Source organism: Grammomys surdaster, unplaced genomic scaffold (genome assembly GCF_004785775.1).
Source record: "Grammomys surdaster isolate TR1022 unplaced genomic scaffold, NIH_TR_1.0 1149, whole genome shotgun sequence".
In the NCBI taxonomy this organism is placed as follows: Eukaryota; Metazoa; Chordata; class Mammalia; order Rodentia; family Muridae; genus Grammomys; species Grammomys surdaster.
The window spans coordinates 35,066-55,926 of record NW_021605568.1 but is presented as its reverse complement, the minus strand read 5'-3'; the positions used below and the strand labels follow the sequence as shown (position 1 = coordinate 55,926).

Below are 20,861 nucleotides of genomic sequence, written 5' to 3'. Positions count from 1 at the left end.
CTCTTCATCATAGTCACACAAATATTTTATTTCTTGGTATAACTCTAAGCAAGCAAGGGAAAGATCTATATGATAAAAATTCACATCTCTGAACAAAGAAATTGAAGGAAATATCAGAAGATGGGAAGATTTCCCTCAGTAATTTATTAGTAGGATTAATATGGAAAAAATAGACATCTTGCCTAAAGTATCTTACACACTCAATACCATTTCAAATAAAATTCCAACTAAACCTTTTTCAGACCTTGAAAGAGGAATTTTCAACTTCATATTGAAGGACAATTGTCCAGTGTTGCCGGCCATTGGCCACAGTCCACCAGGTTCACCAGAAAGAGAGGCTGGGAATGGAAGAAAGGACAGGAGGGCAGGAAGAGATGAAGCCAGGACAAAGGTTTCTGATCGAGGCTCAATGCTTTAATGTTCAGCTTTCAATTTAAAGGGGAAAACCCACTCCCACCCCCAGAGTTCTTTCTTGCTTCAGCCGGCTGGGGGTGAGGGGAAACCATCCTGCTGGAGGTGAGAGGAATCCATCCTGTTGGGGGTGAGGGGAATCCATACTTAATTGCAGGCCAGAGATGTCTCAAGGCAAGCTCAACAGGCAGTCTATCCTTTTCAGCTTGAGTACCAGGCTACAGGCAGCCAAGGCCAAAGCAGGCAATACCTCCACCAAGGGCAGGCAATACCTCCAGGCAATATCTCTGGAGTCCTATTGTTTGGTCTATTGTGGTAAACAAGGTCTCTCAGGCCTGCTCAAGGCTGGGGGAAGGGCACAGTTCCCCCTTTTTAGTTTTATAAGATATGAGCAGTGCCACCAGCTGGATGGGGTACAATATTTCATCCCATCTAGGGTACAGAGTAGCCGGGCGACCATGCCTGGCTTAGGTTGGCATCTATATTACTCCTATATACCCGTCTTTGAAGAACATACATAGCATATTGATGTAAGCCTCTGTCTTAGGTTTATAGGAGCTCAAGACACTCTTACCCGTCTTTGACTAACTGGCCTTCATTGGCACACTCTTTCCCATAAGACCAAAACCACATTCAGACCAAAGGACCTGTGGGCATGCACTAGATGCAATTCTTCATAGCTGTGGGTAACTGTCATGATGAAAGCTGAGCTTGCTGAGAGCAATCCTGTGTGAAGGCAACCTATCTGCTTGAGACACAAGGTTTAAAAGGTTAAAAGCAACATGATTTATCCAAGCAATGTAGGAAATAAGGTTGGAAGTGGAAATGTTCCAGTGCCTAATCCAACTGCTAGTTGACAGGGATTTAGACACAAAGTCTGGCCACCATGTATAGTGGGTGGCTTTAAGTATTGATAGAGACTATATGCCAGGTTAAATCAGCTGGCAGATAAGGATTTTGAGCCATCTTCATCATCAGAATCACAATTATTAGGCTCAAGATCTGTGTCCACTTGACAGACCAATCTTTCAGGGAGCCATCGGGCTCAGTTCTCTTTTTCTGAAAAAAAATACAGACTGAGCCACGACCCCAAATTAAAACAGGGTCGGGACCATACCAAGTATTAGTTATGGGGTCTCTCCACATGACCCTGGCAAATGAGTTGGAAGTAACCAGATGCCAGTGGCGATCCGCTGCAGACCGACCTTTAGTATCAGTTTGCAGACAATTTAAGACAAGTAAGACAAAAGCAAGGTGTGCTTTTGGTGACCTGGGGAGGGGAGGTATAATTCTCCCTCTTTAGTTTTAACAAGCCAATTTTTTAGAGTGCAATGTGCATGCTCAACAATTCCTTGTCCCATTGGGTTATAAGGAATTCTAGTCTTATGTTCAATGCCAAATTCTTTACAAAATGATATAAAGTTGTTTCCAGTATAGGCTGGCCCATTGTTCATTTTGAGGACTTTAGGTAATACCATAGCATTAAAGGCTTGTAAGCAATGATCAATTAGATTTCTAGAGGCTTCCCCTGAATGTAGAGAAGCAAAAAGGAATCCTGAGCAAGTATCAATACAGACATGTATATATTTCAATTTTCCAAATTCTGCATAATGAGTTATATCCATTTGCCAAATATGATTAGGCATGAGGCCTCTTGGATTAATGCCTAAATGGGGAGCTGGAGATAAAGTAAGACAGTTAGGACATTGTTTTACAATCAGTCTAGCCTGCTCCTTAGTGCTCTTATGTCGGAGCCTTAGGGTGTGACTAAAGAGATGAAACTTATTATGATCTCGTCTAGCCAAAGCAACAGGATCCAAAATTAAGGCTTCTCCTATTAAAGCTCTGTCAATACGATCATTGCCTGCAGCTAAAGGTCCAGGAAGACCAGAATGAGCTCTTATATGGCCAATATAAAAGGGATTTTTTCTGGTAACAATGAGGTTTTGTAGTTGTGAAAACAGATCAGGCTGGAGTATTGAACTGCAATACACCACAAGTTTCTAACAAGGGGACAGACTGAGCCACATATAGGCTATCAGTAAAAAAAATTAAAAGCATCATTTACAGACTGAAAAACATTCAGAACTGCTGTCAGTTCTGCTAGCTGAGCAGAGAGTCCAGGAGTCTCTATGACTATCTGTTGATTATTTATGAGGTACCCTGCTTGTCCTTTAGAGGAACCATCAGTAAAGATTAAAAGAGCATTATGCAGAGGCTGCAAAGAAGTCATGTTAGGAAATATAACCTCATGTACATCAACTTATCTGGAGGATAATGATTGTCTATAATGCCATTAAATCTTATTTGAGCAATCAACCAATCTGTACTATGCTGCTTTAACCAAGTATTCTGATCTGCATTAAAAGGCTGAATAATGACATCTGGCTCTTTGCCAAAATAAATCAATGCCTGTTTTCTTCCAAGTATAATCATATGGGCTACAGCCTCATAATATGGTAGGATGTTACATTTAGGGAATATCTTTGAATGTATCTACATGAGGGGAGCCTTTTGCCACAACAATCCTGTAGGTGTATAAGTTGTATTAAAAATTAACAAATGTAAAGGCAAGAAATAATCTATGTAAGTAACAAATTGTTTCTCAATGGCTCTTTCTACTTGTTGTAAGGCCAACAATCCTTCTGGGTTTAAGGATCGAGGGGAGGTAGGATCAGCACTCCCTTTGAGAATATCAAATAAAGGTTTCATTTCCCCTGAAGTAAGTTTTAAATAAGGACGAAGCCAATTGATATCACCTATCAGCTTTTGGAAATCATTTAAAGTTTTTAAACTGTCCCTTCAGATGATTATCTTCTGGGGACAAACGGCTTGATCTGTAAGCCTAAAGTCTAAATAATTATAAGGCTCCTGAGTTTGTACCTTTTCAGGAGCAATTTGTAGTCCTTTATCAGCTAATGCCTTTTGTAAATCTCTATAACATAAAAGCAAGTCCTGAGGATCTTTTCCTCCTAAAAGAATATCATCTGTGTAATGAACGATGTACATCATTGGCCATTGCCATCTTACAGGCTCAATGGCTTGTGCTACAAACTTTTGACAGAAAGTAGGGCTATTAGCCATGCCCTGAGGAAGAACTATCCACTGATATCTTTTCATTGGCTCTCTAAAATTAACAGAAGGAACACTGAAAGCAAACAATCCCGAGGATGCAAGGGAATGGTGAAAAAACAATCTTTCAAATCTACTATTATTTTATAATATCCTTTAGGAATGGCTACTGGAGATGGAAGCCCAGACTGTAAAGCTCCCATAGGTACCATGGTTTCATTAATCTTTCTTAAATCTTGTGACAATCGCCATTTTCCAGATTTTTTCTTAATAACAAATATTGGAGTGTTCCAAGGTGACTGAGATTATACAATATGCCCTGTCTCTAATCGCTCCTGCACAAGCAATGAGGCAACTTCTAATTTTTCTTTAGACAAAGACCACTGATCAACCCACACCAGGGCATTATTAAGCCATTGAATTTTATCAGCATGGGATACAGGCAAGACAGTGAACATTATGGAAAATACCCCAAACCTCTAGTGTCAGATTGAGGCTTAGGCGCTTCAAAAGTTTTAATACCTTGCCCTTCCTTTCCTAGTTCTTGGCCAGGCAAAAATCTCTGTCTTAGCATTTGTTTAGTCACTACTTCATTAGGGCTACATATCATAAGACCCATCTGTGACAAAAGATCTCTTCCCCAGAGGGTTACAGGCAAATTCGGCATTATATAGAGTTGAATTTGTCCTGTGTTGCCCTCTTCATCTCTCCAAGTTAGAAGTTTAGAACTCTGTTTTGGGTTATTGGCATAACCAATCCCCTGAAGGTGAGTGAGAGTATCAGACAAAGGCCAAACTGAAGGCCACTCTTGTCCTCTAATAATCGTTATATCCACTCCTGTGTCTATCAATCCTTCAAAACTTTTTCCTTCAATTATTAACTTAAGATTAGGCCTCTTGCTAGTAATAGATTGAACCCAGTACACATCAGAGGAACCAAAGTCATTTTGTCCTCTCTCATTCTTAACAAATTTGGAAGGAAGCGGATGCAAAGGAACCAAAACAAGTTGAGCAATTCTCTTGTCAGTAGGTACAGTTATAACACCATGGGGGGGAAGCAGCCATAATCTTAATTTCTCCCTCATAATCACTATCTATGACACCTGGATAAATTTGTAATCCTTTTATAATACTGCTGCTTCATCCCAGAAGTAATCCCCAAGTACTTGGAGGCAAGGGCCCAAAAACTCCTGTGGGCAGCATCTGAACTCCCATTTCTGGCGTCAGTACTACATGAGTAGTGGAACTGAGATCCAGTCCTGCACTTCTTGTGGTTGCTCTCATAAGTTCTGAAATGGATTTCTCTGGCTTGGCAACAGCTTCATGGCCCCATAAGCTGTTGGCTGTGGATTCCTGGGGGCCTAGGGCTGGCCCCGACACTCATTTCCTGACAAGGGATGGCCCTGATTATCTGTTTTAGATTTGCATTCCTTAGCCCAATGATAACCCTTCTTGCACCTAGGACATATTTCTGGCATGCCACCTGATTGTTTGTTCGTGTCCCTTTTCTTGGGACAGTCATTTTTAAAATGACCTGGATCTCCACATTTAAAGCACCTTTTATCTTTACAGTTCTGTGCAAGCATTGCTTGCACAGTGGTCCCTTGTAAGGCAGCAGCCACGGCCAGACCCTTATGATAAGAGGGTCCAATTTCAGGGCAAAGACGAATGTATCCATGTAAATCAGTCTTTGCTGTGTATGTCCTGATAGCTGCACTGCAAGCTGCATTAGCATTCTCATGAGCCAATTGTTTAACAAAAGGAATTCTTGAGGATCTCCAAAAATTCTACCAGCTGCCTTTAGCAGCCTGTCCACGAATTCCCTGTTTGATACTGGATAAATTTCCACTAAGTTCCCCTTTAGAAGGTAATCAGTTCTAAGCATGTCAAGTAGCCATTGCAATCTGTGCATACACTCCTGCAGGCAGTTCAACCTGATTAGCATTACCTTCATATTGACCTTCTCCTAGAAGCATGTTAATATCTCAATCTGCATTGCCTGCCTGAGCATTCATCATGGCGGTTTTCTTACTAGTGTCACACCATTCTGAACTCCAAAGCAAGTAATCTCTTCTTGACAAAGTAGCCTTACATAAAGTTTTCCAATCTTGGGGTGTTAAATTTGCTTCTACCACAGTATCCAATAAAGCTTGTGTAAAGGGGACAGTAGGCCCATATTTCGCCGCAGCCATTTTCAATTCTTTTATCATTTTGAACTCCAATGCCTGATATTGTCTAGGTCTTCTGTTCTGCTGGTCAATTACATCAACTACAGGAAAAGCTAGCACGTCAGATGTACCTTGCCCATCCCTTTGGGCCTGATTCACAGCTCTTTCTAATGGTGATTGGCGCATCTCAAAATCATTGCTCTTTTTTGCATCTGATAGACACTTTAACTCTTACATCTCATTAGTGAATTTCTGCAGCTTAATTTCCATCTCTAATTTATATACCTTCATGTCCATCTGGGCAGGTTCTGCTGCGTCAAGGACCATAGGTGGAGTGGAAGGTGCACAGGGTGGGCAATCCTCGAGATATTTGGAAGCCCTTTTCTTTAAATCAGCTCCTTTTTTTAGATCTGATTTATCATCAGAATCTCCGATTTCTTTTATCTGAGCTGTAGAAGGTGTACTAGGTCTACACTTCTCTGATTTAGATTTACGAGTCCCCCTTTTTGTAACATCGCTCTCTGATAGGCGTTCTTGGAACTCTTGAAGCTGTGCCTGGGTCGAGGCTAACACCTGCAAGGTCTTTTTATCTATTTTATTATCAGTAGCATCTTTTACGAGCTCCCAGAGGCAGAGGGTGTTAGTATCTGCCTTGGTGGTTCTCAAAACTTCTCCTACTGTTTCCCAGGTTTTCTTACTCAAAGTTCCTTCTTTTGGGAACCGTGGGCAGCATGAATTTATTTCTGCCAAGACTTTTTCTAACATACTATTTGAAAACCCTGCTCCTTCCTCCTGGAGAAGCTCTTGCAGACTGTGGACAAATGCCTGTTTAGAATTCTCCTGACCCATAATTCGCTGTCACCTCCTAGGCAAAATCAGCACTGGGTCAATACCTAATTCTCCTAAACTGTACCCCCAGAAACACACTTCCTGCAAACACAGCCTTCAAAGAATAAACATAACTAGTGCTAGTATCAAAATTGTTTGCTGCTTACCAAGTGTGTGGGATACTCTCCTTCTTGTTCTGTTTTCCGTAGAACTCTACCCAAGACAGTGTTCCTCAGCTGGTCTCTCGTGTTCAGGCCCCACATTAGGCACCATTCTGTTGCCGGCCAGCGGCCACAGTCCACCAGGTTCACCAGAAAGAGAGGCTGGGAATGGAAGAAAGGACAGGAGGGCAGGAAGAGATGAAGCCAGGACAAAGGTTTCTGATCGAGGCTCAATGCTTTAATGTTTAGCTTTCAATTTAAAGGGGAAAACCCACTCCCACCCCCAGAGTTCTTTCTTGCTTCAGCTGGCTGGGCATGAGGGGAAACCATCCTGCTGGAGGTGAGAGGAACCCATCCTGTTGGGGGTGAGGGGAATCCATACTTAATTGCAGGCCAGAGATGTCTCAAGGCAAGCTCAACAGGCAGTCTATCCTTTTCAGCTTGAGTACCAGGCTACAGGCAGCCAAGGCCAAAGCAGGCAATACCTCCACCAAGGGCAGGCAATACCTCCAGGCAATACCTCCGGAGTCCTATTGTTTGGTCTATTGTGGTAAACAAGGTCTCTCAGGCCTGCTCAAGGCTGGAGGAAGGGCACAGTCCAGGATAGCTAAAACAATCCTGAATAATAAAAGATCTCTGGAGTAATCACCATCTTTTATTTCAAGCTGTATTACAGAGGAATACTGATTAAAATTGGCATGGTATTGGTATAGAGACAGAATTTTTAATCAATGCAATCTAAGCAAAGAGCCAAAAATGTACCCACATAAATCTGGTCATATGATTTTTGACAAGGAAACCAAAACCATACAATGGAGAAAAAAAAGAATCTTCAACAAGTGGTGCTGGCATAACTGGTTATGTCTGCATATAGAGAAATTTAAATAAATACATATTTATCACCCTGCAAAAAACTCAAGTCCAAGTTGATCTAAGACCTCAATATACAACTCCATGCACAAAATCTCATAACATAGGGTAGGAAATATCATGGAATGCATGGATACTATTTCCCAAGCAGAACAATGATCCTGGTTATAATATCAACAATTGATAAATGAGACTTTATGAAATTTAAAGATTCTGTAAGGCAAATAACATTGTCAATAAGACAAAATAGTAGCCTCCAGATTGGGAAAGATCTTCATAAACACCACATTTTATAAAAAAAAAAATGATATCCAAAAAAAGAAGTACAGAGCTAAACAGAATATTCAACAGAGGCATCTCATGGGCTTAGAAGCAAAGAATGAACTGTTTAACATCCTTAGACATCAGGGAAGTTCAAATCAAAGCAACCTTAAATTCTGCCGTAAAACAATCAAAATGACTAAGATCAAATCCTCAAGTCACAGCACATGAGAAAAGAGAATGCTCCTCCATTGCTGGTGGTATTCCAAACTTGTGCAACCACTCTGGAAATCAATCAGACAGTTTCTCTGTTAATTGGAAATAGTTCTACTTGAAGACCCTGCGATACCACTCCTGGGTACATGCCCAAAATGTCCTACCTTACTCTAAGTACATATGCTCCACTCTGTACATAGCAGGTTTTTTTCATAATAGCCAGAAACTGGAAACAACCAAGATATCCCTCAACCTAAGAATGGATAGAGAAAATGCCATTCATTTACACAGTAGAATATCATTCAGCTATTAAAATACAAGGACATCATGAATTTTGCAGTCAAATGGAGGGATCTACAAATTATCATCCTTAGTGAGGTAATGTAGACACAAAATTATATGAGTAGTATGTACTGTCTTATAAGTTAATATTGGTAAACTGTACAGAATGCCCACAATATACCACAAAGAAATAAAGACATTAAACATGAAGGAAATTCCACCCAAGCAAGACTGTTGAATCACACTTAGAAGGTGAAACAGTATAGTTATATGAGTCAGAAGGAGGAAGGGATTTGTGAGGGAGATGGGATGAGGAAGAGACTGTGGGAGGGAGAACCAAGTGTAGCAATAGACAAGAAAGAGAGCCAGTGGGCCAGGAGAATGAACTGAAATTCTCACCTGCTGGTATTTGGGGATGGGGGAATCTTTAGGAAGTTCCAAAGATCTGGGATTGGGAATGCTTCTAGGAGTCTATGCAGCTGACTTTAGCCAAGATGCCTAACAGTGGAGTCTTGGTACCTGAAGAGGTCTCCTCCTATAGCCAGGCAGGAACCTCAGTGGACTCTTAAGGACACCATGTCATCCATATAACTTTTGACCTGAAGTTTTTCTATCAAAATAAAATGTAGGGACAAAGATGGAGCAGAGACTGAATAAATGGACAACCAATGTCTCAAGTTGAGACCCTTCTCATGGGGAAGCTCCAATCCCTGATACTATTAATGATTCTCTGTTATACTTGAAGACAGATGCCTAGCATAGGTGTAATCTAAGAGGCTGTCCATAGTAGCTGACTGAAACAGATATAGATACCCACAACCAAACATTGGACAAATGTGTGAGAAATGTTGAGGGAAGAATTGAATGGCAGAGGAACACCAAATGAGACCAACCATGTCAACTTACCAGAACTTCTTGGAGATCTCAGAGACTGAGGCACTATCCAAAAAGCATACAGAGGCTAGATTGCGGCCCCCAGTACATATGTAGCAGATGTGTAGCTTAGTTTCCACTTTGGTCTTCATACAAACTGGAGGAGGGGCTTTCCCTAAAGCTGTAGCCTGACTGTGGAATCCTTTCTGCCACAGGGCTTTCTTTTGTGGCCTCCTTTGGAGAGAATTTGCCTAATCCTGTAAACACAAGTAGGCTTCATCACAGGGATGCAGGATGGTTCAATATAAGGAAATCCATCAACATAATCCACTATATAAACAAATTCAAAAGAAAAAAAATGACCATCTCATTAGATGCTGAGAAAGCATTTGACAAAATTCAACACCCCTTCATGGTCAAAGTCTTAGAAAGATCAGGTATTCAAGGCCCACAGCTAAACATAGTAAAAGCAATATTCAGCAAACTAGTAACCAACATCAAACTAAATGGAGAGAAATTTGAAGCAATTCCACTAAAATCAGGGACCAGACAAGGCTGCCCACTCTCTCTCTACCTATTCAATATAGTACTCAAAGTCCTAGCCAGAGCAATTAGACAGCAATAGGAGGTCAAAGGGATGCAAATTAGAAAGGAAATCAAGTTATCACTATTTGCAGATGATATGAGAGTATACTTAAGTGACCCCAAAAATTCCACCAGAGAACTCCTAAACCTGATAAACAACTTCAGCAAAGTGGCTGGATAGAAAGTTAACTCAAACAAATCAGCAGCCTTCCTCTACTCAAAGGATAAACAGTCAAAGAAAGAAATTAGGAAAACAGCACCCTTCACAATAGTCACAAATTATATAAAATATCTTGGTGTGACTCTAACCAAGCAAGTGAAAGATATGTATGACAAGAACTTCAAGTCTCTGAAGAAAGAAATCGAAGAAGATCTCAGAAGATGGAAAGATCTCCCATGCTCATGGATTGGCAGGATTGATATAGTAAAAATGGCCATCTTGTCAAAAGCAGTTTAACAGCTTCAATGCAATCTCCATCAAAACTCCAGCTCAGTTCTTCATAGAGTTAGAAAGAGCAATTCTCAAATTCAGTTGGAATAACAAAAGACCCAGGATAGCTGGGTCACTGTTTTCATTGTGTTCCGTAAGTTTACATATGTTGGATTTTCATTTTCATTGAATTCTAAAAACTCTCTATTTATTTATTTATTTATTTATTTATTTTTATTTTCTCTATTTTTTTTATTCCCTGACCAATTGATCATTTAGTGAAAATAGTTCAGTTTCCATGAGTATGTGGATGTTCTACTCTTTCTGTTGTTCTGGTAGTCCAGGTTTGATCCATACTGATCTGCTAAAATGCAAGCGGTTGTCGGGGGTCCAGCCTCGACACAGGATCAGCTTTCTCAACTGGAAGCAGGGATTTCTGGAAAGCACATAATAAATATACACAGACTACTTTTTGGATACAAGCTGACAGGCAATTTTTCAAGGCTTAAAGTTTCTCTCTCTTCTCTCTCACTCTCTGCTTTCTGTCTCTCTCTCTCATTCACTTGCAGTTTGAGTGAGCTTCACTCACTCTTCAACTCTTCTCGTGCTCTCTACATGCTCTCTCCACTAGTCCTCTCCCTCACCTTCTCATTGGGTCTCTCTTTCTCACCACATTCACCTCACATGCTCTTTCATTCACCCTCTCATTTGCTTTCTCGCTCACTCACTCACCTTTCTTTCAGTCTTTTATTGATACTCTTTTGAATAGAAAAAAAGGACAGATAGACAAAAAGGACATTGCATAATCATTACCAAATCAAATTCAAAAGAATAACCACATCCCACAAAGAATTAAGAATTATAGTTGTTCCCCAAAGTTTCAAGCTTCCTCATTCCCAGGCCTGTAGGCAAAATAATAATAATTATAAACATCATTATTTAAACTTTAACTTTTAACTTATTATACTTCAAAGCTCAGACCTCTGAGGTCAGCTACTTGCATGTTTCTGTAAAGCTCTAATGATAAATGACATGGGCAAATCTGCCAGGCAGTGACCAGAAAGAATCAAATTAACCCTTATCTCAGTAGTTTCACTAGCTTTCTACTTCTGTACATTGCACACAGTGACTCTCTTAAGAATTCCAGTGTTTTGAGTTAGTTTTACTAGTATAAGATTTTATGTATTTTATACTTCCTTATCTAGAAACCACTCTTAAATGTTATGCAAAACATATTTCATAACTTCAATGGATTTTTCCTTTCTTCCAGCTCCAGTGTTGGCTCTATTTCATTTTCTAATAATTTCTTCAAACTTTCGTTGTGAGTCAAGCATTAATCTGGAACTACCATTGTGCAGTTATTGCATTGGTTCCAAGATGAGACCACACAGCATGCACCTGGGCCATTAGAACTGTGCTGTGCTGTGCTGTGCTGTGCTCTATGCCTTAATTTTTTTAATTGGATGTTTTATTTACATTTCATATGTTGTCTACTTACACCATCCCCCACCCACCCAGGAAACCCCTATCCCCTCACCCCTCCTCCTTCTTCTCTGTGGATTTAACCCCTACCTAACCCCTACTCCCACTTCCCCACCCTCAAAATTCCCACCCCTTGGGGCGTCCAGCCTTCATGAGGTCAAGGATCTCTTCTTCCACCTATGCCCAGCAGGGCCCTCCACTCTTACATATTCAGCTGAAGCCCTGGATCCCTCCCTAAGTGCTCCCAGGCTGGTGGTTTAGACTCTGGGAGCTGTGGTTGGTTGGTATTGTTGCTCTCCTCATGGTGCCACAAACCCTTTCAGCTCCTTCAGTCTTCACTCTAACTCCTCCATTGAGAACCCCATTATCAGTTCAATGGCTAGTTGTGAGCGTCTGCCTCTGAATATGTCAGACACTTGAAGGCCTCTGAGGAGACATCCATATCAGGTTCTTATCAGCATGCACTTCCTGACTTCCACATCAGCATCTACCTTTGGTGACTGCACATGGGATGGATACTCAGGTGGAAAGGTCTTCAGATGGCCCCCCCTTCAGTTTCTGTCCCTCACTTTGTCTCCATATTTGCTCCCTTGAGTATTTTCTTGCTCCTTCTAAGAAGGACCGAATCACCCCCACTTGGTCTTCCTTCTTTATGAGCTTCATGTGGCCTGTGAGTTGCATCTTGGGCATTTCAAGGTTCTGGGCTAATATCTGATAATCAGTGAGTGAATACCATGTGTGTTCTTTTGTGATTGGCTTATTTCACTCAGGATGATGATTTCTAGTTCCATCCATTTACCTAGGAAACTCTCAAATTCATTGTTTTTAATAGCTGAGTAATACTCCATTGTGTAAATATACCACATTTTTTGAATCCATTCCTCAGTTGAAGGACATCTGGGCTCATTCCAGCTCCTGGCTATTAAAAATAAGGCTGCTATGAACATAGTTGAGCATATGTCCTTGTTATACGTTCAAGCATCTTCTGGGTATATGCCTAGGAGTGGTATAGTTGGATCCTCAGGTAATGCTATGTCCAATTTTCTGAGGAACCGCCAGACTGATTTCCAAAGTGGTTTCACCATCTTGCAGTCCCACCAACAATGGAGGAGTGTTCCTCTTTCTCAACACCCTTGCCAGCATCTACTATCACCTGAGTTTTTAATCTTAGCCATTCTTACTGGTGTGAGAAGGAATCTCAGGGTTGTTTTGATTTGCATTTCCCTGACAACTAAGGATAATGAACATTTCTTTAGGTGCTTCTTGGCCATTCAAGTTTCCTCCGTTGAAAATTCTTTGTTAAGCTCTATACCCCATTTTTTAATAGGGTAATTTGGTTGTCTGGAGTCTAATTTCTTGAGTTCTTTGTATATATTGGATATTAGCCCTCTATCAGATGAAGGATTGGAAAAGATCTTTTTCCAATTTGTTGGTTGTCGTTTTGTCCTATTGACAGTGTCCTTTGCCTTACAGAAACTTTGCAATTTCATGAAGTCCCATTTGTCAATTCTTGATCTTAGAGCATATGCCATTGGTGTTCTGTTCAGGAACTTTTCCCCTGTGCCCAAGTATTCCAGGCTCTTCCCCACCTTCTCTTCTATTAGTTTCAGTGTATCTGGTTTTATGTGGAGGTCCTTTATCCACTTAGACTTGAGCTTTGTACAAGGAGATAAGAATGGATCAATTTTCATTCTTCTACATATTGTCCTCCAGTTGAACCAGCACCATTTATTGAAAATGCTATCCTTTTTCCACTGGACAGTTTTAGCTCCTTTGTCAAAGATCAACTGACCATAGGTATGTGGGTTCATTTCTGGATCTTCAATTGTATTCCATTGATCTTCCTGCCTGTCTCTGTACCAATACCAAGTAGTTTTTATCACTATTGCTCTGTAGTACAGCTTGAGGTCAGGGATGGTGATTCCTCCAGAAGTTCTTTTATTGTTGAGAATGGTTTTTGCTATCCTGGGTTTTTTGTTATTCCATATGAATCTGAGAATTTCCTTTTCTAACTCTGTGAAGAATTGAGTTGGGATTTTAATGGGAATTGCATTGAATCTGTAGATTGCTTGTGGCAAGATGGCCATTTTTATTATATTAATCCTGCCAATCCATGAGCATGGGAGATCTTTCCATCTTCTGAGATCTTCTTCAATTTCTTTCTTCAGGGACTTGAAGTTCTTGTCATACAGGTCTTTCACTTGCTTGGTTAGATTCACACCAAGGTATTTTATATTATTTGCAACTATTGTGAAGGGTATCATTTCCCTAATTTCTTTTTTGGTCTGTTTATCTTTCATGTAGAGGAAGGCTACTGATTTGTTTGAGTTGATTTTATAACCAGCCACTTTGCTGAAGTTGTTTATCAGGTTTAGGAGTTCTCTGGTGGAAGTTTGGGGGTCACTTAAGTATACTGTCGTCTCATCTGCAAATAGTGATATTTTGACTTCTTACTTTCCTATTTGTATCCCTTTGACTTCTTTTTGTTGTCTAATTGCTCTGGCTAAGACTTCCAGTACTATATTGAATAGGTAGGGGGAGAGTGGGCAGCCTTGTCTAGTCCCTGATCTTAGTGGGATTGCTTCAAGTTTCTCTCCATTTAGCTTGATGTTGGCTACTGGTTTGCTGTAAATTGCTTTTACTATGTTTAGGTAGGGGCCTTGAATTCCTGATCTTTCCAAGACTTTTATCATGAAGGGATTTTGAATTTTGTCAAATGCTTTCTCAGCATCTAGTGAGATGATCATGTGGTGTTTTGCTTTGAGTTTGTTTATATAGTGGATTATATTGATGGATTTCCGAATATTGAACCATCCCTGCATTCCTGAGATAAAACCTACTTGATCATGATGGATGATTGTTTTGATGTGTTCTTGGATTCGGTTTGCTAGAATTTTATTGAGTATTTTTGCATCGATGTTCATAAGGGAGATTGGTCTGAAGTTCTCTTTCTTTGTCAGGTCTTTGTGGGGTTTGGGTATGAGTGTAATTGTAGCTTCATAGAACGAATTTGGTAATATTCCTTCTGTTTCTGTTTTGTGGAATAGTTTGAAGAGAATTGGTATTAGGTCTTCCTTGAAGGTCTGATAGAATTCAGCACTAAAACCATCTGGTCCTGGGCTTTTTTTAGTGGGGAGACTTTTAATGAGTGCTGCTATTTCCTGAGGGGTTATGGGACTATTTAGATGGTTTATCTGCTCCTGATTTAACTTTGGTACCTGGTATCTGTCTAGGAAGTTGTCCATTTCATCCGGGTTTTCCAGTTTTGTTGAGTATAGGCCTTTGTAGTAAGATCTGATGATTTTTTTTAATTTCTCCAGTTTCTGTTGTTATACCTCCCTTTTCAGTTCTGATTTTATTAATTTGGATACTGTCTCTCTGCCCTCTGGTTAATCTGGTTAATGGTTTATCTATCTTGTTGATTTTCTCAAAGAACCAGCTCCTGGTTTTGTTGATATTTTGTATTGTTCTTTCTGTTTCTATTTGGTTGATTTCAGCCCTGAGTTTGATTATTTCCTGCCTTCTACTCCTCCTGGGTATATTTGCTTTTTTTTTTCTTCTAGAGCTTTTAGTCGTGCAGTCAAGTTGTTAGTGTTCTCTCTCCAGTTTCTTTTTGTAGGCACTTAGAGCTATGAGTTTTCCTCTTAGCACTGCCTTCATGGAGTCCCACAAGTTTTGGTATGATGTGCCCTCATTTTCATTGAATTCTAAAAAGTCTTTAATTTCTTTCTTTATTTCTTCCTTGACCAAGTCATCATTGAGTAGAGAGTTGTTCAGATTCCATGTGCACGTGGGTTTTCCATTAGTTTTGTCATTATTAAAGACCAGTCTTAGTCCGTGGTGATCTGATAAGATGCAAGGGATTATTTCAATCTTTTTGTATCTGTAGAGGCCTGTTTTGTGACCAATTATATGGTCTATTTTGGAGAAGGTACCATGAGGTGCTGAGAAAAAGGTATATTCTTTTGTTTTAGGATGAAATGTTCTATAGATGTCTGTTAAGTCCATTTGGTTCATAACTTCTGTTAATGTCAAAGTGTCTCGGTTTAGTTTCTGTTTCCATGATCTGTCCATTGCTGAGAGTGGGGTGTTGAAATCCCCCACTATTATTGTGTGAGGTGTAATGTGTGTTTTGAGCTTTAGTAAAGTTTCTTTTATGTATGTAGGTGCCCTTGCATTTGGAGCATAGATGTTCAGAACTGAGAGTTCACCTTGGTAGATTTTTCCTTTGATGAGTATGAAGTGTCCTTCCTTATCTTTTTTGATTACTTTTGGATGAAAGTCGATTTTATTTGATATTAGAATGGCTACTCCAGCTTGTTTCTTGGGACCATTGGCTTGGAAAATTGTTTTCCACCCTTTTATTCTGAGGTAGTGTCTGTCTTTGTCACTGAGGTGTGTTTCTTGTATGCAGCAAAATTCTGGGTCTTGTTTGTGTATCCAGTCTGATAGTCTGCGCCTTTTTATTGGGGAATTGAGATCATTGATGTTAGGAGATATTAAGGAAAAATGATTGTGGCTTCCTGTTATTTTTGTTATTAGATGTAGAATTATGTTTGTATAGTTATCTTCTTTTGGGGTTGTTGGAAGATTACTTCCTTGCTTTTTCTAGGTTGTAGTTTCCCTTCTTGTGTTGGTGTTTTACATCAATTATCCTTTCATGTGCTGGGTTTGTGGGAAGATATTGTGCAAATTTGGTTTTGTCATGGAATATCTTGGTTTCACCATCTATAGTGATTGAGAGTTTTGCTGGGTATAGTAATCTGGGCTGGCAATTGTGTTCTCCTAGGGTCTGTATGATGTCAGTCCAGGCTCTTCTGGCTTGTATAGTCTCTGGTGAGAAGTCTGGTGTAATTCTTATAGGTCTGCTTTTATATGTTACTTGACCTTTTCCCTTACTGCTTTTAGTATTTTTTCTTTGTTTTGTGCATCTAATGTTTTGATTATTATGTGACGGGAGGTATTTCTTTTCTGGTCTAGTCTATTTGGTGTTCTGTAGGCTTCTTGTATGTTTATGGGCATCTTGTTCTTTAGGTTAAGGAAGTTTTCCACAATAATTTTGTTGAAGATATTTACTGGCCCTTTAAGTTGGGAATCTTCATTCTCATCTATACCTATTATCCTTAGGTTTGGTCTTCTCATTGTGTCCTGGATTTCCTGGATGTTTTGAGTTAGCAGTTTTTTGCATTTTGCATTTTGCATTTTCTTTGACAATTGTGTCAATATTTTCCACTGTATCTTCTACATTTGAGATTCTCTCTTCAATCTCTTGTATTCGGTTGGTGATGCTTGCATCTATGACTCCTGATCTCTTTCTTAGGTTTTCTATCTCCATGGTTGTCTCCCTTTGAGCTTTCTTTATTGTTTCTATTTCCATTTTTAGATCCTGAATGTTTTTGTTTAATTCCTTCTTTGTGTTTTCTTGCATTTCTTTAAGGGATTTCTGTGATTCCTCTTTAAGGGCTTCTACCTGTTTACTTGTACTCTCTTGTATTTCTTTAAGGGAGTTACTTAATTCCTTCTTATAATCCTCTATCATCATCATGAGAAGTGATTTTAATTCTGAACCCTGCTTTTCCGGTGTGATGGGGTGTCCAGGGCTTGCTATATTGGGAGAACTGGGTACTGATGATGCCAAGAAACTTTGGTTTCTGTTGCTTATGTTCTTGCGCTTGCCTTTAGCCATCTGGTTAACTCTAGTGTTACCTGCCCTCACTGTGTAAGACTGGAGTCTGTATTTCCAGTTATCTTGCTTGTGGCAGTGCTCCTCAGAGTCCAGGTGTCTCTGTGGTCTTATGATCCTAATCTCCTGGGTGGAAGAACTCCTGGGACTCAGGCCACCTCTTGGATCTGGAAATCCTTCTGCTCTGGGTGCAGTGGTTCCTCTAGGATGGCTCAGGATACGATGTCTCCCAAGTGCAAACCACCTTGGTGTCTGCTGCTCTGAGTGCAGTGACTCCTCTAGGATGGCTCAGGATTCAGTATCTCCACAGGAGCAGACCACCTCTGTCTTAAAAAATGATTCTATCTAAACTTCCAGGTCTTAAAATTTTTTTCTTCACATTTTAATTGTATTTTTCCTGTATTTCTTTAAAAGATTTATTCATTTCCTCTTTAAGTACCTATATCATCTTTGTAAGATTTAATTTAAGGTCATTTTCTTGTTCTTTGGTTGTGTTAGGATATCCATTGCTTGCTCTTGTAGCATATATGTGCTCCGTTGATGTCATATTGTCACGGGCTTTTGTTCTTTGTGTTCTAATGTGGGCCTTTATCCATTTAGATGGTTTTAGTTCTGGATGCTCCTGTGGTATGATGTATTGGGAGGGTGTCACTCTCAATGATCCTGGTGTGACATCCTTGGGATGTATCCTTGGGATGTATGATTCTAGATCAGCAGATCTGATAAAGGTGGGCAGAGAGATGGTGGAGAAAATGAGGCCCAATGAGGATAGCAGGCTGCTCAGTGCAGGGTGGCATTCCCCAGAGGAATTGAAGGGCAGGGTAAATGTATGCAAAAAAGGAATCTAAACTGTATGGTTCTGAATCAACATGTCTGATGAACTTAGATGGAGATATAGCAGAAAAATGGAGATCTGGTAGGGATGGTGGGATAATTTTATCACATTATCTAATAAATTTCATTATTTCACAGTAAATGGAGTGGACTTAAGTTATTTCTCTGGAACATACAGAGACTGACCATAGAACCTACCTAACTGCTTAACTCTTAACTTGGTTATAGTTTTTCTATACATATGGAAGACTTAGTAATTTCATTTATGAGTTTGATGTGAATCTAAAAAAATCATATCACAAGTCACCTCAAAATACTTCCATCATTAAGAGTAAGGTTTAGACTCTATAAAGGCATGTCCATTTGGAGGAATGGAATTGGATGAAGAATCTATTTACCTATATAACAATCCCAATTTTTATTGAAAAAATTACAGCTACAAATATGTCAAACACTAAAAACATGAAAATACTACTGATCAATGTAGGAGAATATAGTAAAATTATATTTCAAGACGAATCATACATCATACACAATGTAAATTTTGTGTCTTACAGGTCAATCGCCATTACTGAATAGGTTTTCTTCATATAATATACTCATTAGAAGCTAATGTAACACAGCAACAAAAATCTAAAAAAAAATCTAAAAACCAGTGCAGAATAGATTAATATAAAAATGTGGTGTTTGCATGAAAAGATATATTGAGAAATTGTTAACTATTTTGACAGAACAGTGTAAGAAATTATAAGCAAGATACACAAAAAGTAGAGTTGACCATAGAAAGAATTTAATGTACAGTATTCCTATATGCTTTATGAGAAGTAACACAAATAGTTTGTGAAATGAAATCTTTACAAAAATTTGAATGTTATACTTGATATCAAATATAAAATTAAATAACATCAGGAACATATACTTTTCTTACCTCTGAGTTTGATTAACAGGGATTTGATTGACAATTCAAAAATACCTTAAAGTGTTGGCCTGTAGGCAAACCTATTGGACATATTCTTTCTTTAGCTATTGCTATGGTCTTTCCTACCCAAATGTGTTTCATGTGACACCTGAGGATATGATCCTTAGCTACATAACACTGTAGTTAAGTGAGGTTGAGCAAGATGGTAGAGGATGGTTAAGCTATACTCCACCCCCATGGAAACAGCTTCATTTCTTGCCTGTATATTCTACCTTGAGTTCCTGCCTAGTTTTCTCAGTGATATACATATAAGGTGTAATATAAAAAAATACCTTTTCCTACATAAGTTGTTTTTGATCAAGGAGTTTTATGAAAGGATTGTAAACCATAATTTTTTGGATTATTCACCTTAGAATACTCATTTATATATTCCTAGAGTGAGAGGAGAACATGGTTATAATAAAACAGTGAGCTGGCACTGTAAAAAGTATTAGGGTAAAGGGAAAATTTGATCATGTATTCATAACCAACTTCATTTCTACCAGGTATGGATCAATATGTGAAGTGTCCAGAAACGTATTATACAAACACAGAGAAGAGACACTGCCTCTAGAAAACTTTGCCTTTCTGGCCTACAATGATGCACTGGGAGACAGATTCACACTCATGTCCCTGGGATTCTCATCCCTCACATCTCTTGTTACTCAGGACATTATAAACCACAGAGATACCCCAATTGTCAAGGCCAATATTAGATCTCTCAGTTTCATCCTGATCATCAGTCTTGCCCTTTGTTTCTTCTGTCCCTTTCTTTTCATTGGCCTTCTAAACACATCCATATTTATCCTGCAACAGAACTTGTTTGGACTTTTGTTCACTGTGGCTCTATTCACTATCATAGCCAAAACCATCACTGTAGTTATGGTTTCCAAGATCATTAATCCAGGAAGAAAGATATATGGTTGCAGATATTACAGACTGCTAATTTGATGATTCCAGTATACACCATGATACAAGTACTTCTGACTGGTATATGTCTGCAAACATCTTGTTAGTTTATTGACATGGATGCTCATGCTGAACATTAACACATTATCATTTTATGCAACAAAGACTCAGCTATTGACTTCTACTGTACTTTGTCCTATCTGAAAGTCATTGCCTTTGTTAGTGGCCTCATAACTTTCTTATCAAGGAATCTACAAGGCTCGTTTAATGAAGCCAAGTCCCTGGCTTTCAGCATGCTGGTGTTCTGCACTGTCTAGGTCACCTTCCTCCCTGTCTACCACAGAATCACAGGGAAGGGCATGGTGACTGTATAAGTTTTCTCTATCTTGGTTTCCATTATAAGCATTCTAAGCCTAATCTTTGCCCCTAAATGCTACATTATTTTTATTGAGGCCGGAGAGGACCACACTCCATTACATCAGGGTTAAAAAACATCAAAGGAGCAAAAATGTACTTAAAACATACCTTCACATGATTTTTCAACTAAATTGAATTTTGCTAGTTCTCTACAATTTAACAGTAACATATAAGGTTATAATATGGTGTTCCAAAGAAGGCTTTGTGGGTACAATTGCTCACCAAATCTTATATTCTGAGCTTTATTCCAGAGATTCATATGATAAAGTAAGGTTTTGTGATAAATCTCTAACCTGAATAAGCCCATGAAAGGAAAGCACAGCTCAATTAAAATGAATAAAAGCTGCATGCCTAGACTGGGCAGATCTACCAATACACTACTATATTCTCCATCTATAAAATCCCTTGCAAGTTGCATTTTC

At 39.3% G+C, this 20,861-nt stretch overlaps 1 protein-coding gene across 1 annotated transcript in view; it reads left to right on the top strand.

The window, feature by feature from the left end:
* Positions 1-20,574, top strand: part of LOC114634913 (vomeronasal type-2 receptor 116-like) — a 64,782-nt gene extending 44,208 nt beyond the window's left edge. Inside the window, exon 7 of the mRNA XM_028783519.1 lies at positions 20,475-20,574. Coding sequence (XP_028639352.1) covers positions 20,475-20,574 — 100 coding nt within the window. The remainder of the gene's footprint in view (positions 1-20,474) is intronic.
* The last annotated feature ends 287 nt before the right edge of the window (positions 20,575-20,861 follow it).